The sequence below is a fragment of the Lynx canadensis genome, chromosome B4 (genome assembly GCF_007474595.2).
Source record: "Lynx canadensis isolate LIC74 chromosome B4, mLynCan4.pri.v2, whole genome shotgun sequence".
In the NCBI taxonomy this organism is placed as follows: domain Eukaryota; kingdom Metazoa; phylum Chordata; class Mammalia; order Carnivora; family Felidae; genus Lynx; species Lynx canadensis.
The window spans coordinates 87535955-87560959 of NC_044309.1; the positions used below are offsets into that span (position 1 = coordinate 87535955).

General features: G+C 33.4%; 1 protein-coding gene across 3 annotated transcripts in view; it reads left to right on the forward strand.

The window, feature by feature from the left end:
• The window catches only part of USP15 (ubiquitin specific peptidase 15), a 119581-nt gene that overhangs the window by 43511 nt on the left and 51065 nt on the right, over positions 1 to 25005 (forward strand). For all 3 annotated transcript variants that reach the window (XR_003970435.1, XM_030323094.1, XM_030323095.1), the window contains exons 5-6: positions 3141 to 3286; positions 7231 to 7292. Coding sequence is in view for 2 of the 3 variants with exons in the window: in XM_030323094.1 (XP_030178954.1) it covers positions 3141 to 3286; positions 7231 to 7292 (208 nt within the window). In the remaining variant the exon portion in view is untranslated. The remainder of the gene's footprint in view (positions 1 to 3140; positions 3287 to 7230; positions 7293 to 25005) is intronic.

Genomic DNA, 25005 nt, shown 5'->3' on the forward strand with positions numbered 1-25005 from the left:
CTCATCTTGATTAAAAATGATCCAAATATTTATGTCCATAAAATACAGCTATATGCTATGTAAATAGAATTAAGAAATAGAAGTATTTGTTTTCTGGTTTTGCCAAATCAAAACTCATTTTCAGCTACTACTATTTACACTGACTTATAATAATAATGATAGTAGCCACAGGCAGGATCTAAATAATTTACCTCATTCAGAGCCAAAATGCCTTGCCTTTGAGTATTTTCCTCCTTAAATTGACATATTTGGATATAGAAAATGTTCCAATAAGAAACATAAAGTTTGGTTTTTATTTTTTCTTTACGAATACACTGGAAAAAACAATGTTTGTTATAAAATTTATTGAAAAGTACTTTGTTTCTATAAAATTTATTAATAGAATTGCTTAACTTTATTAAATATTCTTACTAGAAATGTTTGTCACAACAATTTTGTTTTTATTATATGAGGTAATAATTTTTCTACCTCTATGCTTTTTATTAACTGCCTGACACAGTCAGATTCATATGTGGAAAAGTCTACACACCCTCTCAATACCTTGACATTCTCAAGTGACCTTTAATCTGTATCCAATTTGAGGCATTAATTCCCTAGTTATACCCTAGATTGTCGTTATCTGTAGCTGCACCTGGTGAATCTCAATGTGAGCATCCTGCTTTCTAGATACCACTTACTCTGTTCCCATTCTCACTTGACTCTGCTGCGTCAGACCGTCAGACCTACCAATCCCTTGGCACTGCTGCTATGATGGTCTCTACTTCTACATTGATAAATCTGATGGTAATATCAGTCTTCCATTTTCTTAACCTGCCAGCAAAAATTAATATACATACTCACTTTTCCATTTACAAATATTTCCTTTTTACATGGCTTCCAGGGCACAAGTTCTCACTGCCTGCATCTTCTCAGAGAATCTGAAAAGATCCTCTTCATATTTCTGATCTCAAAACATCAGGGTATTGCCATGCTTAGTCCTTGGATTTCCCCATGTCTTTGGTGATTTCCTTCTGTGCCCTGACTTCACATACTTTCTGTGTATCAATATCTTTTGAATTTATATCTCCTACCCAAAACTCTCCCTTAATTCCAGTTTTAATCATTCCCTAACTTCACTTCTGCCTGATAGGAATCTCAAGATACAACATGTACAAAACTAAAGTCTGTCCCTTCCCCCCAAAAAACCTGCTACCCTGTCATTCTTCCCCATCTGAGTAGTCCCCACTTGTATTCGTCCAATTGCTCAGGCTCGAAACCTTGGAATCATTCAGATTCTCTTTTGTTTCATGCCCTGCATGTAATCTAAGCAGTGTATCTTCTAAGCAGTTCCTTCAGAATCTGTTCTCATTCTGACCACTTAACATTGCTTCTCCCTTGGTTTTGATTGCTTCATTAGCCTAGTCTCCTACCCTTGACTCAGATAAAATAGTATATTCTCATAGCTCACAAGATTCTATATAATCCATTTCCACCTTGCTCATTTCACTTCAGCCACACTGCTGCACCACAGTATTCTGAAACATGCCAAATGCATTCTTATCTCAGGGCCTTTGCAGTCCTTTCTTCTGTCTTTAATGTTCTTCCCCTATATGTGAGTAGATTGCAGAACTCATTGAAGAGGAAATTCCCATATGTGTCTCCATGTATTGTATTATGTATCTGTGTATTAACAGATAAAGGTCTGAAAGAAGAAATAACAAAATGTTAACAGTGGTGTTTGTATTTCCTGAATTTTTGCAATGAGCAAGAATTATTTATGCAATCAGGAAAAAGAGCACTTAGTTTTATAGAAAGACGAAAATGACCTCCCTTCCTCAGCTTCTTCCTCTACCCTCCTTCCTAGGTAATGTTCTGTTTCTTGATATGGATGCTAGTTACGGGGTGTATCCACTTTGGAAATTTATCATTATATACTGGTGACTTGTGAATTTTTCTGTTATATATTTATATTTCAATAAAAAGAACAAAAAGGAAAAAGACCAACCCACCAAAATAGAAAGCAGTACTGTTAGTATATTTATTTTGTGTAATTATTTAAATATTCTAGCTAATTTGCGCCAAGTTTTCAGATACACTGTAAGATTTCCTGTTTATTTAAAGCCTTAATCAAAATCTGATTGACTATAAGACTATTAATGAATTTTAGCTAAGTAGAGCATAAACAATATTATTAGACTAAAATTAATGAAGTAGGATAGGTATAGGTTTTTATATTTCTTCAGAGAACATGTATTGATAGGTTTAGTGTTTTATAAATAATTTCTTCCCAAAGCTAGCCAGGTACTCTAAAATGCAGAAGTATTATATATTTCTTCATATGTCATAAGATATTTTACACTTTTCATGAGTCTAAGGTAGGCAAGTTACTGACCAGAATTCAATAGTTTTAATGCTATTTTCTAATAATCTCTCATGTTTAAAAATTTTAAAGATTCATTTAACTGTATGGCACTGAAATTTAATTACATCTCTACTCTCATATGTGGGGACTCCTGTTGTATAGCAGGTTAAGCTGCTCCAGGTTAAAAATACTTTTTCTACTCACGTAATTGATTTAGAAATAAGGAAAATATATGGCTTTACTATGAAAACAAGATATTTTTACTAATACAGACATTCCTTCAAGAAGGCACTTTCCTTTGTGTCCATTTATTCTGTTTAATTTTAGTGAACTATTCAAACTGTAAGTTATATTCAGTTTAATATAAATTATCCTAAAATTGGTTATGTTACAATTAAAAATAAAATTTTCTATCTGTAGTATCTGTGACTCATACTTCTTCTGAGTCCATCATATCATCAGAAAAATACATTGAATTTATAATGTGTAAAAAGTTAAACTTCATCCTGTATAATATAAATTATACTGGAGTGTTACATGATTAAATTTTTCTACCTTGTGAGATCTTTGTTTTCCCAAGTAATTATCTGTCAGAATTATAATTACCATTTTGTTTTTAAAAAAACACATTGGTCTTATCTTTTTTGTTCTTTATATATGTCCTACATATTTGTTCACCTATTCTTGCTATTATATCAGTATTTTAAATTTAGGATTTTTATGCTGGTGAGCACTTAGCTCTATGTGGTATATTTTAAAATATGTATTATATTTATATATCTTTCCTCCTTAAATCTAGATACAATTGAAAAAGAAATAAGAAAAATCTTCAATATTCCAGATGAAAAGGAGACCAGATTGTGGAACAAATACATGAGTAATACATTTGAACCACTGAATAAACCAGACAGCACCATTCAGGATGCTGGTTTATACCAAGGACAGGTATTGTTTAGCAGTACTGTTTATTTTAAGCATACTATACATGAAGCTTTTTGGAGTCACAAACTTTATGAATATCTTGACAATCTATAGTGGGTTCTACTCTCTCTGGCTTCCTCTTTCTAACTCATCTCTTCCCTGTTCCTGCTGTTCATTGGCAATAGCTTTTGCTTCCCTCCTTGAGCTTGAGAATAACCTACTTTTTAAAAAGAAATGATTTTCCATCAAAAAACAGCTAAAAATATAGGTCAGCACACTTTCTGTAAAGAATCAAATAGTAAATATTTTTGGCTGAGTAGGCCATATGGTCTCTATCACAACTACAACTTTGCCTTTGTAGTAACAAAGTAGTCATGGACTATATGTAAACAACAAGCTTCATTTACAAAAGCAGTCAGTGAGCTAAGTGAACTGTAGTTTGCCAACCTCTGCTAAGGTATCAACCCCCAATTTGGTCCTTCTTTATGATACAATCCAAAGAAATGAATGTGTTGAAAAATGAAGATGTTTAGACACAGTCAACAAGTCCTACTGCTTCTACCCTCTAAATATTTCTTGAATTAATCTCTCTATTCCATTCTCAGCCCTATCAGTAGTGTCTTAACAGATCCCTCTGCATCCAATCTTTTGCATATCCACTCTCAGTCTTTCATATTTCTGTTAGAATACTCTTTCTGAAATGTAAAACCTCAGTGTTTCCCTTTTATAAACCTTTCCTGGTTCCTTAACAATTAAATAAAGTCCAGGCAACTTAACACGGCATGCAAGTCAAGGTTTGACCTTTTTCCTAGTCTTCCAGCATCTTACATTATCCTTGCCTTGTGATTTGTACTCTGACAAGTACCAAACTGAACTGCTTGTAGTTCTCTAAGCATACTATCCTATTCCAAACTCCTGTGTTTTCATTTGTGTTATTCCATCTGCCTGTTATACCCTTCTTCCCAATGCCTGCATCCATCCAGCAAAAAGTCCTTTTAAACATCAAAATAGTCAAATTAACCATTCCATTTTTTCATGTAGTCTAACCAGATCAAATCTTTCATCCTTCAGATTCCAATTCAAATGTCACGTCATCTCTTCAGCCTTTCCTGGTCTATTTTTCTCAGTATCTATTTCAGGTATAGGAGTTTTCTACTTTGGAGAAAAAATTATTCCCTTAACTTTATAATGATTTATGTATAGGTCTTTTGTGTCATTCGTTATGTACTTTATTTATATGTTGAGCTTCCCAGCTAGACTATGAGTTCCTTGTTTTAGTTGGACTTTGTGTCTATGTATTTTTGTTTTTATTTTTAGTACCTAACACAGAGCCTGGTGCTCTGATATATGGAGGGTTTTATTTTGTTCTGTTTTATTAAAAATAACTATTGACATTGGTATTTTGATCCAAGTTAAAAAATTCAGAACAGAAGAAATTAATTTTTAGTAAAAGTCTACTGTATGTCATGTATTGGGCTATAAAAACATTAATTTTCAGACTTATTTTAGCTATAGTCTTAATGGAAATCTTACAAAAACTAACAAGTATTATAATTAAAAGCAGAGTTAACCTGACTGAAGGTGGTATAAGGAATTTGGAACTCTGTTGGTTAGTCAACACTCCCCTCCTTGGCCAATTTCCTCTTTGACTCCTGAGTTACCATCCATAAGTCTTGAACTCCAAGAGTTCAATTTGAAACACATGGAATCATTTCTTTAAATGTTTTCCAGGATCGAACCCATGTAATGGCTGTTATCCATCCATCACGTACACTAGAAAACTGAGACTTAGACAGTTTAAATAATTTGATGTTCCTGATGGGAATGCACTTATCAGCTTGCAGCTGACGATAAATTATTGTAACAAGTTTAAATATCCTTAAGAACATTTGATCTTTTGAAATAATGATGTTTCAAACAACATGATTTAAATTTTCCAGATTTTGTAAACAGTTATTTTCTGACTGATGATAAGTGAACTCACATTGTCCTGGACTTTTTAAATTTTTACTGAAATTGAAAGTAAACTGAAACATCAGAAAGTGAAACAAAGATACATAATTGAAGAGTTTGCCTCCCAAAATGGGCGATTCTTATCTCTCTCCCTTAAAAGAGTGTGTGCGTGTGTGTGCACGTGTGCATGCACACATTCAGCTTAATTAAATTTTGAAATATTTCTGAAATAGTTTTCTTCTTGAAAGTTTTAACCATGAGCAAAATTTTATTCAGAAAATAATATATTTGAATAAAGGAGTGAACATTAACATTTCTGATGGCCTTCAAAATTAGTATCTGATTGTAAAACATGAAATTTTAACTACACACACTATTAGGAATTAAAATATTATGGTTCACCTTTAATTTTTCAGTTGTAGGACCTTCCGTTGGAAAGCAAACCATAAACAATGATAACTAAATGCATAATTTTGGAATTTTTATAACTGAAGTCTTTCATTTTATAACTAATTTAAGTCTTCCAAATGACTGAAGCTTACATATATATGTGTGTGTGTGCATATGTGTATGTGTATATATATATGTGTGTGTGTGTGTGTGTGTGTGTGTGTATATATATATATATATAAAACAAAACATATATATATTCAAATTTGTAATGCCAAGACATGTTTTCTCTCTATGTGTAGTTCATATATAGATGTCTGTAGAGTTATAAGTTTCAGTAAGGAAAAACTTCAGGAGTTAAAAATTACTAAATTCAGTTTTATAAATCTATGAAAATATATGAATATATGATTATATCGGAATGATATCAGAAAATTGAGGAGAGTGATAAATTGTATATGATAGGAAGGGAGAAAAGTATGATCAGGGAGAGATCAGGATAGTAGGTAGAGTGCTCTTATTCTTTATATACTACACATGTACTTCATACACGTTCCTTGAATGTAGGAAGTATTAACACTTAAAGATAACTTTTATATTTTAATTAGAATACTCTCAACAACCTGGTTCCATTAATTTTTTTTTTATTGATGCTTTATTGTTTGTTGTATGTGCTCTGAAACAGGCTTACATTTTATATTATTAGGATCCAAATGCCAACTTACAAATGGCCTGAAACATACAGTCCACAAAAGTATTTTACTGAGAGTATGTAGAGTAGGTTACAAAATCGCAATTTCAAGAAAAAGAGTTGAAGGTGATTATGTAGGATGTATTCACAATTTGTAATGCTTGAGTTTACTTGAAGACATGTTTTCTATGTTATAGTTCTCCCATGGAAATTTGGTTATTAACGTATTGATATATCACATATTTCTTTTGCTAATTTAGTTATTTTTGCTTAGTTTTTCTTCTTTGCACAGATTCACCCATAGCAAAAACTGGAAGAAAGACTTTTTAGACTGGCAGATAAGGGGGAGGATTCTGACATGTTTTAGAATAAAGCATAGTTCCCTTGCCCTGTACTTTACATTTATTAGAATTGATTTCTGTCTGCCTTTACCATGCTGCAATAAAGAACTTGAGTCTGAATCTCACAAATGTGACTCTATCATTTATACATTAAAAGATTCTATAATTTACATAGTGATAACGTAAATAAAGACAAATTTTAAAGCCCCAAATAAATTATGTGTGATCTGTAATTTGGAATTATCTGTGGGGCTATTTTCCAGGATTTGCGTAATGATAGCTAAGTTTATATATCAGTATGTTTAACAACTTTGACCTTTTATTGAGCATCTGGGTTTTTTTGCATGGTACTTACTATGTCACAACCTATAAATAGAAAAGAAATAGAAAATATACTCCCTAAACTCAAGGAATTTATATTCTATTTATATTGCCCAGCTTTGGAATCAAAATTCAAATACCTCTTCACCTTGTCTACTATGTCCTTTAATCCCAGAGTTACTTTAGTTTCTTAGTGTATTCACCTAATCTTCTAAAGCTATCTTAACTTCAGAGTTAAGGAAAAACACTCTTTTATTGTGTCATATTTACAGGTGTTAGTGATAGAACAGAAAAATGAAGATGGAACATGGCCCAGGGGTCCTTCTGCTCCTAAGTAAGTGCTCCCACTTTTTATGGCTGATTGCATGATCTTAAAGCCTTTGATTTCAGATAACAAAATCCAGAATGATAGAAGATACCTAATTGTACATTGCAAGTATATATTCCTACTTTATATTTAAATATTTTATTCCCATTATAGACGTTTTCTAAGTTTGCATTTAAATTAATATGCTATAATTAAAAAGCCTTCCAGTTCGGATCTCTTTTAGAATAAGGTACAATATACATATGTTATAAATATTGTTACATTGTCTAATACATCAAATCACTATTAAACATTTTGTTTACTATTTTTCAAGCTTTTTGTGATTTCTTTTAAAAGTATCTGTTAAAGAACACTATCAAAATGAGTCTGACATAAAGTTAATATTTTTATTTATTTAAATGTTTTAGAATATAAAAGCACAAGTAGAGATAGAGGAGTATAAGAATTGCTTTTGATGGTAAATGAAGGAAGGATGAAAGAATTAGAAATCGTTTTAACATTTGTTTGAACATGGTAAGAACCCTTAATTTGAGATCTACCCTCTTAACAAATTTTTTAAGTGTACAGTACAGTATTGTTAACTGTAGTCACATTGTTGTGTAGTAAATCTCTAGAATTTCTTAATCTTGTATAACTGAAACTTTATTTCTGTTGCACAGTAATTTCCCATTTCTCCCTTCCCCCCAGCCCCTGGCAACCATCCTTGTACTCTCTGTTTCTATGAGTATTTGACCAAGTTTAGATACCACATGTAAGTGGAATCATGCAGTTTTTGTCTTTCTGGGATTGGCTTATTTTACTTAACAGGATGTCCCCCAGGTTCATCCAAGTTATCATATATGGCAGGATTTCCTTACTTAACACAGTCTTACTTCCTTAAAAAAGTCTGGATAATATTTCATTGCAGTATATGCCACATTTTCTTTATCCATTCATCCATCTATAGACATTCAGGTTGTTTTCCTATCTTAGGAATTGTACTGTAGTGAACAGGGGAATGGAGATATCTCTTTGAGATGATTTTGTTTCTTTTGGATATATACCCAGAAGTGAGATTTCTGGATCAGATTGTACTTCTATTTTTAATTTTTTGAGGAACCTTTGTACTGTTTTCCATTGCAGCTGTATCATTATACGTTTCTACCAACACTATACCAGTGTTTCAATTTCTGTACATACTGTGAGCACTTGTTATCATTTGTTCTTTTGATAGTAACCATCCTAATAGGTATGAGGTAATATCTCATTGTGGTTTTGATTTGCATTTCCCCAACAATTACTGATGTTGCGCATCTGTACTTATTGACTATTTGTATGCCTTCTTTTTGAGAAATGTTTATGCAAGTCCTAGGCCCACTTTTTAATCTGGTTATTTGTTTTTTTGCCATGAAATTGTAGGAATTCCTTGTATATCTTGGATATTATCCCCTTATCAAATATGTGGTTTAAAGATTTAAAAATAAGACGTGAATCTATAAAACTCCTAGAAGATACCTTAGGGGAAAAGCATCATGACATCTGTCCAGGCAGTGATTTCTTGAATATGACACCAAAGCATAAGCAACAAACACAATAGAGAAATGGGACTACATCAAACTAAAAAGTTTATGCACAGTAAGGGAAACAATAAACAGAGTGAAAACACAACAAACCGATTGGGAGAAAATATTTGTAAAGGTTTTAGAATGATCAGTTTTATACTACATTATCGAAAACACTTAGTGCCAGTTGTATTTCAATTTTAGACTTTTCAAACCTTTGAGAAATAATATGGTGCCTATTATTTTAGTATATCTGTAGAATCCAAGGGGACTCTCTTAACCAAATACATTAATCTTAGCAAATATTCACACTAAGTAGGATAAAGGACTATAAATAGTTTAATATCAGTTTAGGTTAGGTTTCCCTCAAGTGAATTGTGAAATATTTTAAACATTTTCACAGCTTTTGAAATTTCAGAATTTCCATAAGGGATTATAAACTTATAGTTTGAAATACTTAAAATAATGATTCTTAAATAAATTAAAAGTAATTTATTAAATGTTAATCTCGCAAATAAAAGAGAAGAATGATCTGGTACTTAATTTTTATCTTTAAAACTAAAATGCATCTTTAATGAGTGGCTCTCTGTCCTTTTTATCTTGTGAAGTTTTTTTATTTAAATTTTTTATGAGACCACTTAAGTATATTAATTAGATTTTATTATTACTCCCACTTAGTAGGGTGTAATATAAGGGTAGAACTTAGAATAAGAAGATATTGAAAGCACATGGTAGATAATTGTAAATTTCTTGATTGATGAAGCTTAGAAGTTAGAAATGTTTTCTTTGCGAATATTTACTTTTAGTCTTTAGATCAAGATAAATGTGCTTTTTTCTGGCTTATTGTTAGATTGTTATGTATTTGTTAACAGCTTTAAATAATTTTTGAAATTTCAAAGTTGCTTGTGCCTTAAGAAATACCATGAGTTCTAAGGATTTAGAGATCTTTTCTACTTAAAATTATTGATTTTCACTTGAAAGATAAAACTATATATTTTCTTCCCTATTTGCTAGCACACAATACCATTTTTATTAAACAGCTGCAGTCCTTCTATAAGAGAAAACACAATTTCTCGTATGTAATACCTAACAACATAAAAAGTGTTGGTGAATGAAAGTACTATACTAGAAATGTGCTTAGTTAAGAGTTCCATTCTTCACTGAATTACCCAGTATTTTAATACAGAACCCAAATGTTAAAGCATGAAAACATTATACATATATATAGTATATATACATGATATATATATACACACGTATACATAATGTATATATATTATAGTGTCTATTACTGTATATTATATAGTATCCATTTTATACTATAGCCTATGATCTAGTATCCATTTACTATAAAATATGCCTAATACCATATAACAGAATGTCCTAAATTGCCCAATGATAGTTCATTAGAATGCAAAAAAAAAAATGTGTTTTTTGAAATTAGCATCAGTGTATGAAAAGACTCTCAGAAAACTAAGAATAAAAGGAAATTCTCCTAACTTAATAAAGTCTGTATACCCAAAGTCTGTAGCAAAAATTATATTGAGAAATTTTGAACACAAACCAAGTAAGATTGAAAGTGAAAGAAAAAATTCACTATTTGCATATGATACAGTCATCTATGTAAAACCCAAAACCCATCAGCAGACTATTAGAACTGAGAAAATTCAGCAAGATTCTTTAAGATTAATTTGTAAAAATTAATGTGTTTTTTATACCCAGAGGTCAGCAATCTTTTTAATAAAGAACTAGATATTTTAGCTTGTGAGCCATATGGTCTCTGACTTAACTATAACTCTGCCAGTAGAGCTTGAAAGCAGCCATAGACATTATGTCAACAAACGGTTATGGCTGTATTCCAGTAAAACTTTATTTACAGAAAAATGTGGCAAACTGGAGTTAGCTTGTGAGCCATAGGTTCCTGACCCCTGCAAATATCATTAGTATATACTCCATAAGTAACCCAATCAGAAAATAGTATAACAAAAATTAACCTAATTAGGAATGCATAAAACCTTCATGGTAAATAACCTATTAGAAGACAAAGGATTATCATGTACTATGTGTTTTAATCTGATGATGCCTGTTTCTTGAAATCTATCCTGTCACTGACTCCTGTTAAAAATTCTATCCTGAGTTTTGTTTTGTTTTGTTTTTTGAGAAACTTCACAAACTCATTCTAAAATTAACATATCCCAGTAAAGGTCCAGGATTAGCTAAGTCACTTTTGACAAAGAAGAGGAAGGAAGCTCTGAGCCTATTACATAGTGAGAATTACTACAAAGCCATAATAATGAAAATAGTATGATGCTAACAAAAGAAAGGCAAATACACTGGAATAAATTAATGAGCTCAAAACGCTCATGTAAATATGAGAACTTGGTAAGTGGCACCACTAGTCAATGAGAAACAGGTTGCTTAAAGCAGGTAGATGCTTAGATTATATTAGGAAAACTAGCTGTTTGGAGAAAAACAGGATCACCAGCTTACACATTATTTACAAAGACCGACTCCAGAAGGAATACTCAAATATGAAATGTAAAACTTTAAAGCTAATAAGAAATTTCAGGAAATACCTATATTTTAAGAATCAGAGAACATAATGTGAAAATTAGTGGGTTTGATTACATCAAAATTAAGTATTTCTGTTAAAGGAACCATAAATCAGTAAAAAGTCAAGTGTCAGTTTTTTTAATATCTAAAACCTACATGAGAATAATACCTTAATGTACAAAGAACTTTTATAAATTAACAGAAACAAAACAAAAATCTTTTAAAAAATAACTGAAAGATATGAATAGTTTAAAGAAGGGGAAGCTCCATTGCTGACAGGCAGATGAAGAGATATACAAACTCACTTGTAATCAGAAAGCTTGACGCACGAGGTACAACCTAACAGCCACCAAAATGACAAAAATGTAAAAGATAGCTAATACCGAGTTTTGAAGGGTTGTAGGAGAAGCGTTATGAACCAGTGGTGGGAGTGTTCACCTTAGAACTGCCATTCTATAAACCAGTCGGTGTCACCGAAATCAGGAATTGTTTAATCCCTCTGACCCAGCACTCAGGGGAATTTTTATGCAGGTCCCTGAAGATACAAGCTTTGTAGCTGCATTGTTGCTGGTAGTGGGGATTTGGAGGCAGCCTAGCTAAAACGAGTGGTGGTATGCTGTGGAATACGAGAGCGGCAGGTAGAAGTACACAATGACAAGATCTTTAAAACTGGGTAAGGTTTAAAATATACAGTTGAGAGAAAAGAAAAAACAAAATGAGATTTTAATTAAGTACCATTTACATAAATTTAAAACAAAGCAGAACATATTACATAAAATTATAATATTTAAGAGCATAGAGAAAGCACCTAGTATAGAGGAAAATAGGAGTACAGATTAGGAAGAAAAAGATGAAGGAATTACCACTTCTTTTATATGTATAAGTAAGGATGCACATTGTTTTTTCTGGGCAAATGCCAGCTTTAAAAAGTGGAATTCTTTGTGTTCATTGAAGTCACATTATAAGCACATATAACTTAAATTCAGCTCCAGCAGAGAGCCTATAATCTTAGGCCCTCAAGAGAAATTTCAGCATATTAATGTGTAGAACATTCTATTGCCATTATATCTGGCAGGAGACAACTCCTAGTCCTCAAGATGGTGTGAAGATGCTAGTTCTAATAAACATCACTAACCTGGATTTTTCTGGTGCTCATATTGCTTACCACATACCTGGTTCCTACATAGAGCATCAAAAGTCGAGGGGAAAACATTAAAGTTGTAATAGGGTGATAGAAGGAAGAATCATCTGTTAAATTTGTTAAAATATGGTTTCCTAGGCCCCATCCCCAGAATTTCTGATTTGGTAGAGCTGGGTGGAGCTCCTGAATTTAACATTTCTAATTAGCTCACAGGTGATTCTAATGCTGTTTGTCTAAGGATCACACTTTGAGACATTCTGTAGGTAATGTTTCTTAATATTTACTGTGTGGGACACCATAGATGGCAGCTTCCAAGGTCTTCACCCCAGATAAGCAGAAGATAAATCTTTATGGTGGGCCCAGGAATCTTCATTTTAGGTGCTGCTTATGAACAAGAAAATACCATTATAGTAGGCATATGTTTGTTGAGAGAAAGCATGTTAGTATCTAATTGTCTGACTTTACTACACCACTGAAAACAGGAACTAAAGTGCTCTGAATGTCCTAAAATTGTCCTGAGCCCATTTTTATCATAATTGAGCCTGTATATCCTCAGCTGAAGCTAAATTTTTATGCTACTTGATTGAGAAGAAATGCTAAATATTAAGAAATGTTAAGGGTAAAATATAATTTTGTTTAAAATATGTAGTCCTGCAGTTATAAAAATGCATATACCCTAAAATAACCCAAAATCCATGTTAGAAATCTAAACCTACCTAAAAAATACACAAGAGTTTTCCATCTGGATTTTTCTGCTAGATACCAGCATGTGATTTGAAATTTTCAACTTCATATTTATGTTATTTTTTAAAAACTAAGTGCTTAGTTTTTTCAGAACTTGCACTTCTCATCTAGATTTGCTGATTTCTTACAACCTCTAAAAACACAATCTTTTCTAATAATACCTTAGAGAAGTTTTAACCCACAGTTTTCTGTTCTGTTAAATTTGACCATTTATTTTCTAAAGATGTTGGCATCAGGTACATAGTGTAATTATTCAGGTGGAGATATATAGTTAGTTAAATCTTGTATTTCTAAAAAATTATTTTACAGTAGATAAATTGTAAAAGTATAGAAGTTCCTAAAAAGAAGAGAAACCTGACCAACAGATGATCCCTTACTTTCCAGTTTGTTTAAACATAATACTTTTTGGGGCGCCTGGGTGGCGCAGTCGGTTAAGCGTCCGACTTCAGCCAGGTCGCGATCTCGCGGTCCGTGAGTTCGAGCCCCGCGTCGGGCTCTGGGCTGATGGCTCAGAGCCTGGAGCCTGTTTCCGATTCTGTGTCTCCCTCTCTCTCTGCCCCTCCCCCGTTCATGCTCTGTCTCTCTCTGTCCCAAAAATAAATAAACGTTGAAAAAAAAAATACTTTTTTCCTTAGCCATAGCTTCTGAAGTACAACTTTATTAAATTTTGAATTCATTCAAAAATTATGCAAATTTTTTCTCTATGGTTTTATTTAGGTATAGTTATTTCAAAGAATGGTTTTGAGATTATTAATATTATAGAAATGAAAAGATCCAAATTTTACGGTTTTACTGAAATAAAATTCTTGTGAGAGCAGCCCAAGAAACTGATTTAATTCAGGTATTTTCAGTAATTGCTCACAAATATTGATAAAAGGCATGTTGATTAAGTATTGGGTGAATAAAAGTTAAGTGTTATTGATGATTGTGAAAGGCAGTTTTCATGGGCTAAGAAAACATCCAGAGAAAGAATCCAAAATCAACTAGATAATGCATGAAAGGCCAAAAATACTCTAATGGAAAACTTATCTTTCAGCCATCTGTGTTGTTCTAATTAACAAATTCCAAATTGGTGACCAAAACACTAAGTATAAACTTAATCTGGTGCCATATTAGTTTTTTTTACAGCACTCTGTCCCTGAGTGCTCTGCTTGGCGAGAGGGAGCATTTTATAAATAAAACTATTGCATACTACTTTTTGCCCAAGATAAATAATAAAAACACCTAGGTGACTCTGCAGTATTGTTTTTGTTTACTATCGTTTTCAAATCTGTATTCGCTTAAATACATTCAAAAAGTGCATAATTCTTTAGAACTTTTTAGAGAGTGATTAAGCCCAATTTGCTTAATAATAGAACATTAACTGTATAAATGGATTCAGAAATGGTGCATAGACCTATTTGACTGAAAATTATTAAAATAAATATTAGGAAACTCCTACCACGTAAAGTATTGGTTTCATTTTAACACATTGCACTGAGACTTTTTAAGTATTTGTACATGATAGGTTCTGCTTATTTGAAACAGATTTGGTTATTACAGTTCTGTTTGGGTACTAAACAAGCTATAGTTATTAGCATTCACAGAAAATGCACCCTCAAAGTTTCTATGAAAGCATACAAACTTGTTACCAATCTTAACCTTGTTCAAACACAGAGTAGGGGGTTGAATGATTTGAGTTTGTGGGAGTTGAGAGAATGGCTCATAAGCCAGCTTTCAATTCCTTGTCCATTCATTTATATTCACATATTTTAAATTAATAATGTGTCTTCTATTTAAAATGTAAGCTCTGAGCCATAAATCTAGGGTAGTATTCCAAAATCTGCAGTTTGTTGTCATTTTTTAAGACGTTTTGAATTTTTGTAAGTTTTCTTGCATGCTTTATATCATTTTATTTTGTTCCTATTTTGTTCTCCTTCAGTAAGAGACATACAGTGACTTTTTCCAAGACTCTAAGTTGAGATAATGGAACAGCCAAACAAAACTGCCTAGTATGCAGTTAAAGATCAGGAACCAAAGCTTGGAGAGTAATAACTGCAGGTGCAGAGTTCTATTCCTGGAAGTGAGAAATATAAGCATATATGAATTATCTAATAAAAAATGTAAAGAACTAAATACTGAATTTTAAAGGATGTCCCTAAGAAATGATATAAAACAAAAAGATCAAATAGAGTAATCCTGAACATTTAGGAAAACTGGGAACATATTATATCGAAGAGAACAAGGGGAAACACTTTCAGAAGATAGCGAATGGTCAGCATTGCTAAGTGATGCAGAGACTGGGGAGAGGGATGGGGAACAAAAGAGATTCTGTGTATTTGACAAGTGGAAACAGTATGTTGGGAATGAGAAATAGATGATAGGGAAAGAGGAATTGAATAGTCAGAAAATGGAACAGCTGGTATAGATCAAATCACTCACCATGAAATGTACTGACAGAAGAAAGATAACTAAGAGGGTAAATTGGTTGGAAAGGCAGGGTTCCAAGAGAAACTATATATAAATCTTTTTGTTATTTGAATATATACATCTTTCTTAGGTATTTGTCACCTAAAGATAGGCATCATAATGATGTTAGAATGAAGTTCCTGTGTGCTGCTGGTTATCAATAAGCAGCTTTTTTCTGGTTATTTTAGATGTCCAAATTCTAAATTCTTTTTGGAAATGCTTGTGCCTACACATAAATACACTCCTCATAACTGTACTTTGAGGTTTCTCATTTTAATAAAACACCCATTAAGACCTTGAGTGGATATATACACACTCCTTTGACATGCTGAAAATGCACATGGACTAAATAAATATTTCCTTCCTCTAAACACTGTACCAGCTTCCTGTTCTGGAAAAATAATATATAATCTAGTACCAATACCATGTCTCCCAAGTTTTGCCAAACAGCATGGTCATAGTCAAGTTTATGTTAACTAGTGTCCAGATATTTATTTATTTAAATTTTTAAAAGTTTTGTTTATTTATCTTGAGAGAGAGACAGCATGAGTAAGGGAGGGTTAGATAGAGGGAGAGAATCCCCTCCATGCTGCCAGGGCAGAGCTTGGCATGAGGCTCGAACTCAGGAACCCCGAGATCATGACCTGAACAGAAATTTAAGAGTCCATCATTCACCCAACTGAGCTACCTGGGCGCCCCCTAGTGTCCAGTTATTTAAAAGCCATTAATTGAAGTTAGAAAATTTAGTGTATTTCATGCATAAATGAATAAGTTTACAGTTCTCGTATAGATACTTAATAATCACAGGTACTCACAAATAATTTTTGGATATATTCTTTTTTGTTCCCTGGTTTGTTCCAAAAAAGATTTGAGCAATTTATGGTAACATGTATAAGTCAATGTTAACTATATGAATAGATACAGAAATCACTCAAATGTAAACTAAACTTAGTCACAGTAAGGTGAAGCCAGAGGAGAAGTTAGCTGGCGGGAGCAAGTAAGGGCTTTTGAAGTTATCAAAATTGATCTGCAAATATATGGACCTGATTTGGGTCCCGATTCAAACTAACCAACTGGGGAGAAAAAAGTGAACATGAACTGACTGTTTAATTGGGACTGGCACGGGTATCGTATCTCTTGTGGGTTAGGGATCTATACTATAAATTTTTGTTTGTTTAAAGTTTGTATTTAAATTACAGTTAGTTATCATATAGTGTAATATTAGCTTCAGGAGTAGAATTTAGAGATTGATCACTTACATAGAACACCCAGTGTTCATCTCAACAAGTGCCCTCCTTGATATCCATCACTGCCCACCTCTCCTCCAGCAACCCTCAGTTTGTTCTCTATAGTTCTGTGTAGTTAAGAGTTTGTTTTATGGTTTGCCTCTCTTTTTTCCCCTTATGTTCATCTGTTTTGTTTCTTAAATTCCACATATGAGTGAAATCATATAGTATTTGTCTTTCTGTGACTTTCTTTGTTTCGCATAAAACACTCTAGCTCCATTCATGTTGTTAGAAATGGCACGCTTTCGTTCTTCTTTATTGCTGAGTAATATTCCATTATATATATACAGGTGAAATTATAAATGTCTGGAATTTGCTTTAAAATAGTCCAGCAAAAACATGGGGAACGGAGGCTGAGAGGATACAGATAAAAGTGGCAGAATGTTAATTTTTGAAGCTGAGATCTGATACTGGGCACATGAGGACTTGCATATATTTGGAAGTTTCTATAATAAGTTGAAAAAAAATGGGTTGCAGTTTTGGTACTGGGATTCATAATGACTAAAGGAAAGTAACTAATTTTATTTTTAAGTGGAATGTTTTATGTTGTAAGTACCATTGGTAGTCAAAATAAGGAACAAAAATAAAGTTATGAGAACCAATTTATACATAAATTCCCTTAAACTTTCTTCCATTTATCTTTAAATATCTAATACCCTGCCTGTCGTAGGAGAGGCACACAGCAAATGCTTGTTGAACTGAATTAATCTGTATCTTGCAACAGTAAAAGTGTTTAATTTTTAGAGAGATTTAAACTTTTCTTTTTCTCCAAGAACTTATCTTTAGAAATGGGGAGGGGAGCCTGGGTGGCTCAGTTGGGTTAAGCAGCCGACTTCAGCTCAGGTCATGATCTCATGAATCATGAGTTTGAGCCCCACGTCGGGCTCTCTGCTGACAGCTTGGAGCCTGGAGCCTGCTTCGGATTCTGTGTCTGCCTCTCTCTCTGCCCCTCCCCTGCTGATGCTCTATCCCTCAAAAATAAATAAACACTAAAAAAGAAATTAAAAGAAATGGGGAAAGTTTAAAATTGGTCTTGTTTTTCTTAATAAGATAATTTTTGTCTTACAATGTTAGATTTTACAACATGGGGTTCTTTTATGTCAGATTTGAAAATAACTATAAAATCTTTCATTGTTTTGCCATGTCAGCGTTCAAACTTAACATCTCCATATTTTGGTTGCTCAAAATGGTTTTTTAAATTACATGGTTTTCATGTAATTTAATTATTAAGTTAATTTATCAAGAATATTCAGGTAATTTATCGAGTTGTATTTTTCTGTTGAAGGAAGAAGTTCAACTTAGCCTTGAATTGCATGCTTTTAGTTGAAACTCCAGTTTGAAGTAGGGCAGTTCAGATACTATATTTGTCAGGCATGAAGTTTGAATTTCTGTCTTCGTGAAATAATTTCAGTTAAATTGATGTTTTACTGTTTTCTGTCTTGTTTAAGACTTGGATCCCTATTTTATATTATAACCCTAGCCCAAATTAGCCAAAGTTAGTTTAACACTAGGTTACTGGCTTAGTATCTAATCTATGAGTGATATTCTAAGCGCTTTTTTTTTTCTCTCTGTTCTCCTTAAAAATCCACTAGAGCAGGGTTGCTGAGGAACGGTGTAATTTCTAAATTACTTCAAAGAAATAGATCTCAAGAGCTCTGGTTATAATCCACAGACTGGCTAGTCAACCCTTAAATTAACTCTACAAATGTTAGCTAGATTGGGCTATGTATAATTTATGTCAGAAGCTGGAATCAGAATAAATAAGTGATCTGTTAACATTTATCAGTAATGTCTATAATGGCATTTTAAAAGTCTTGATATACTTTAGCTTTACCTGTGGACCACATCTATCCTTCTCTTTCTTCTGATCATTATGCTTTTTAAGAGCAATCTCTCTACCAATGCTATTTATCCCAAATAGAGCATATCCCAATGCTTCCTAGACCTTGCTTTTTCTTTCACTATCTCCTCCCTTCTACATATGTATAAATGCCTACCATACTGCCACACATATAGTAGACACTCAGTTAACAGTAATTCATTCTTATTTTTTTAATTTATTTGTTTAAATTCAATCTAGTTAGGGGTTCCTAGGTGGCTCAGTCAGTTAAGCATCCAACTTCGGCTCAGGTCACGATCTCACAGTTGGGGAGTTCGAGATTCACATCAGGTTCTGTGCTGATAGCTAAGAGCCTGGAGCCTACTTCAGATTCTGTGTCTCCCTTTTTCTCTGCCCCTCCCCTACTCATACTCCCTCTCTCAAAAATAAACAAACATTAAAAAAATTTTTTTTAATTCAAGTTAACATACAGTGTAGTATTGGTTTTAGGAGTAGACGTGCTCATCCCCAACAAGTGCCTTTCTTAATGCCTATCACCTATTTAGCCCATCCCCCCACAAACACCCCTCTAGCAAACCTCAGTTCTCTGTATTTAAGAGTCTCTTATGGTTCACCTCCCTGTTTTTATCTTATACTCCCTTCCTTATAAGTTCGTCTGTTTTGTTTCTTAAAGTCCACATATGAGTGAAATCATATGATATTTCTTTCTCTCACTGACTTATTTCACTTAGCATAATAGACTATTGCCATCACATTGTTGCAAATAACGATTTCATTCTTTTTGATCACCAAGTAATATTCCATTATACACACACACATACACATATCTTCTTTATCCATTTGTCAGTCAATGGACATTTGGGCTCTTTCCATAATTTGGCTGTGGTTGAGAGTGCTGCTGTAAACATTAGGGCACATGTGCCCTTTCGAATCAGCATTTTTGTAACCTTTGGATAAATACCTAGTAGTGCAATTGCTGGGTTGTAGGGTAGCTCTATTTTTATTTTTTTTATTTTTATTTTTTTACTTTTATTTATTTTTGAGAGATAGAGTGAGATGCAGTGAGAGTAGGGGTGGGGAAGAGAGAGAGGGAGACACAGAATGCGAAGTAGGCTCCAGGCTCTGAGCTGTCAGTACAGAGCCCGATGCAGAGCTCGAACCCACAAACCGTGAGATCATGACCTGAGCCGAAGTCGGATGCTTAACTGACTGAGCCACCCAGGCGCCTCTCTGTTTTTAATTTTTTGAGGACTCTCCATACTGTTTTCCAGAGTGGCTGCACCAGTTGCAGTCCATCAACAGTGCAAAAGGGTTCCCCTTTCTCTGAATCCTCACCAACATCTGTTGTTTCTTGAGTTGTTCATTTTAGCCATTCTGACAGGTATGAGGTGGTATCTCATTGTGGTTTTGATTTGTATTTCCCTGATGATGAGTGATGTTGGGCATCTTTTCATGTGTCTGTTAGCCATCTGGATGTCTTCTTTGGAGAAGTGTTCATGTCTTTTGCCCATTTCTGAACTGAAGTATTTGTTTTGGTGGTGTTGAGTTTGATAAGTTCTTTATGGATTTTATATATTAACCCTTTATCTTATGCGTCATTTGCAAATATCTTCCATTCTGTCAGTTACTTTTTAGTTTTGTTGATTGTTTCCTTCGCTGTGCAGAAGTTTTTTTCTTGATGAAGTCCCGGTAGTTCATTTTTGCTTTTATTTCCCTTGCCTCTGCAGACATGTATAGTAAGAAGTAACAGTAATTCATTCTTTTCTTTCTTTTCCAGTGTCATCTTCCCCCCAGCCTATAAATATAAATCTATCCTTTCTTTAAAAACAAAAATAAAAACAAACACCGTAAACTTACTCCAAATACCATTCTTTATTTTTTTTTTTTTCCTTTGTTGGTCAACTTTAAAAAACTAGTACTTACAGGGTGGCTGGGTGGCTCAGTCAGTTAAGCATCCAACTTCAGCTCCAGTCACAATCTCATGGTCTGTGAGTTCGAGCCCCACATTGGGCTCTGTGCTGACAGCTCAGAGCCTGGAGCCTGCTTCTGATTCTGTGTCTTCCTCTTTCTCTCTGCCCCTCCCCTGCTCATGCTGTCTCTCTCTCTTTCCTCTCAAAAATAAATAAACATTAAAAAAAATTTTTTTTAATTTTTTTTTAACGTTTATTTATTTTTGAGACAGAGAGAGACAGAGCATGAATGGGGGAGGGTCAGAGAGAGAGGGAGACACAGAATCAGAAGCAGGCTCCAGGCTCCGAGCTGTCAGCACAGAGCCTGACGTGGGGCTTGAACTCACGGACCGTGAGCTCGTGACCTGAGCCGAAGTCGGACGCTTAACCGACTGAGCCACCCAGGAGCCCCTAAAAAAAATTTTTTTAAGGTAGTACTTAATTATTCCTTGCCACTCATTTAAGAGTGTAACAAAGTTCTCATTTGACTTTTTCTCATTTTGTTTCATCTTATTTGACCTTTCTGTAATACTTCTTTTTGTTAACTATCTCCTAAAGAAATTCTCTTAATTTGAGTCTATGATTCAAGAGTGTTTTCACTTTCTCTAACCAATTCTCTGGCTGGCTGGTGCTCTTCCTTTCCATAACTGCCATGTTTGCTTGTGTGGGTTGTGTACTGCACAGTTTTTGGGCATTTTCCACATTGTAATCTCTCTGTGAAAGGACCTCCTTGGAATTGTGCAATGTACAGCTTGTCTATATGCAGCAGCTCTGCTCACAACTTCAACGCATTGATACTTCACAAATTTCCATCGGATGACCCCTCCTTTCATACCATAATAGATTCTCAAAATCAGTGGATAGACAACGCTAATTCTGTCCCTCAGCTCAAACCCACACAAACATCCCATTCTGTATTTCTAGCCTAGAACTCTCTTCTGAATTCCAGACTTTTTCTAAATGTGGTATAGGTTTCGCCATATAAGATTCACCTACAATCTTTTTTACCCCACCTTCTCCCATTCCCTCAACCTAATCTATATCAATGTCCTGTATTCCCTACTTCAGGTACCATCTCAGAGCCATCTTGAATTCCTCCTTCAACTTCAATCTTTGCACATTCTACCTCCTAAATCAGATATTTTGATCTTAATACCCCTTTACATTCTTAAAAATTATTAAGGACCCGAAGAACTTCTTTTATATGGGTTAGAAATAAAAAATAAATTTTTCAATATTTATTTAAAAATAATAATACTAAACTATTGTATCTTTACATAAGTAATATTTTTATGAAAAATAACTTTCAAAACAAAAAAATTATACTGAGAAGAGTGGAATTGTTTTACATTTTTGCAAATTTATTTAATATCTGACTGAATAGAGGACAACTAAATTCTATGTGCTTCTGCATTCAGTTTATTGTGATACATTGTTTGGGTTGAAGTACATAGAGAATACTGAGCCTCACACAGATAGGTAGAACAGAGAGAAATATTTCAAATAATTGCTACCACATCTGAACTCAACCAGTGGTAGTTTAATGATCAAAGTTTAATCGCAATGTGGAATCTGAAACTGAAATCTTATCAGTGAACTTTTTATACTGTTATTTTAAAAATCTATCGTGTAGGGGCGCCTGGGTGGCTCAGTCAAGCATCTGAGGCTCAGGTGATGATGTCACAATTCATGAGATCAAGCCCTACATTTGACTCTGTGCTGACATTGTGGAGCCTGTTTAGGATTCTCTCTCTCTCTCTCTCTCTCTCTCTCTCTCTGTCCCCCTCTCCCCCCATCCCTCCCCTGCTTATGATCTCTCTCTCTCTCTCCTCTCTCTCTAAATAAATACATAAACTTAAGAAATATCTATCATGTGTAACTTGATGTAGTTGGAAAATACTAATTGAGTTATGCAGACAGTCCAAATTAATGACATATTTCATTCTACAATATTTTTAAATCACATTTGTTAAAACATTACCAATCTTACAAGTAGTGGGAAGCTGTCAAGCCTCATGGTGGCAAAGTCAAGTTTTACAAAATTCTGTTTTTTATATGATCACTTGAATGTTATCATTGGCAACAAATACTTTGTTTTCCTTGAAGTGATAGGCTCCCTTCATTTATTTTTGAGAAGATGTTCTACCATATAGCCTTTTATGTGAAAGAATGTTGCTGTGAAAAGAGTTGCTAGTTCTGCTTGAAATTCAAATAATTATGCAAGTCTTTTTCTTCATGACAACCATGTTACTTCAGTATAGAACCTTTGTGCTTTCTGCAAACTTCCCAGTTGGTCGCATAATAGTAAAAAGAAGTGTATTTAAGGGTCGAGATTTAATAAAATCAGTATTTTCTATTTTTTCAACATGGATATTCTTAAGTGAAAATGGCCATTTTCTACTGCAAGGGGCAGTGAAGAATACAATGACTATAATTTGGTGCTGCTGCCTCAACTCATGCTAAGGTGTCAGCAGTTTCACCACCATTGTTTTTGTGCTATCATTGCAAATATCCACCCGTGAAAAAGGTCAAATAACACTTAAATAGCACCTTGAAGTTATTATGAAAATAGTTTTGACTTCATAGATGTACAGTCTGAAAGAATTGTGCGACCCTCTAAGGGTCCATTGAGAACCACTTCCTAAACATCCAAGACATGTTGCCCTTGCCCACTCAATAGTCTTAGCCCCATCCTTTATTAATTTTATTAATCACCTCTGGTTTCCTAAATGATCTCTCAGTCTCCTTTCTTTTTCTCATGAATTAGCTATCTAAAATACAAATCTGATTGTGTAGATACACATTCTTCCAAACTTTTAACGTGCCCAGCATAATGAAATAAAATAAATTCCTTCATAGAATATAAAAGTCTTTTATTATCATGCCTACCTTATTAACTTCTGTTCCTGTCACTACCTGTTTCCTGTTCTTTAAGCCAAACTGAATTTATTGATACTTCCCTAAGCACATCATGGTTTCTACAGTCCCATACATTTGCATGTGCTGTTCTTTCTACTGGAGGACTCTCACGTCCAGTTTCTACCTTTCCCTCCAACTCTGCACATCATTTTGAATCACTTCATTTTACTACCCACAAAATTTTATATTTTGTTATAATTTTGAAATTTGTTACAGGACTTGCACTATGTTATAGTTACTTTGCTTATGTGTCTTTTTCTCCCATTAGATTGTGAGCTATTTGAGGTCAAGAACTGTGTCTCTCCTTGTATTCCTAGTATTTACCAAGAGCAAGGCTTATAGTAGTCACTTAATAAATGTTTTGAGTGTTTCAGTGAATTTCATAGAAACTTCTAATAATATCCTTGGATAGAGTTGCTAATGAATAATAAGGGGAGAGATGGGCAGAAAAAGGAAAAAAATATATGTGCCTCAGCCACTTTATTGGATACAGTAATGAATCTTTATTTTCAAAAATTTTATTGCAAGTAAAATTTAAGAGAACATTTCAGTTTATTTCTGTTTCTGAAAAATTGAAGTGAATTAAACTAAAATGCAGTAAATGGATCACATTTTGAAAAATTAACTTCCTTTAATTCATTGTAACTCAATCTCTAATAAACTCGGGGGTTTTTTTACTTCGCTAATTTAGCATTCTTAACATGAAAGCAAAAGTGCCAGGATACTTCTATATTTCTATTAATATTTAAAAACTAGTACCTTAAAATATTAAATAACATTTTAGATGTGTTCTCTCTTTTATGTTAAAACTTGGCTGATTGTGTTTTATGTTTTTAACTTAAGCACGGTAAAATAATATCTTGTAAGATCTTCTGTCAGAAAGGCTTCTAAATAGAAGTCTCACTTAATGTAATCTACCTATATACAACCTGTATCAACAAAAAGAAGCACCTTTAAAATAAGAAAAAAATCTCTACTGAGATTTCATAATATACAAAACCTCAAAAGATAAATAAAATTTTTGTGTGTAAGACATTTTTTTGCCCAAAATTTATTCTCCAAAATATGTTGCAAGTATATAGATTAGGTGAAATCCAAATCACCTAAAATTTATAGACTTCAAACAGATTCTGTAGATATACTTTCCTGCCCATTGACCATTTCATTGTTCATTAGCACCTAAGTAAAGGAAATAAAATAATTTTTTAAAACTACTCACTTTGGACCTCACTAATTTAGAATTTATGATGACTGAGATGCTGAACTGAAAGTTAGCTTTTTACAGCTCATAGACTAGA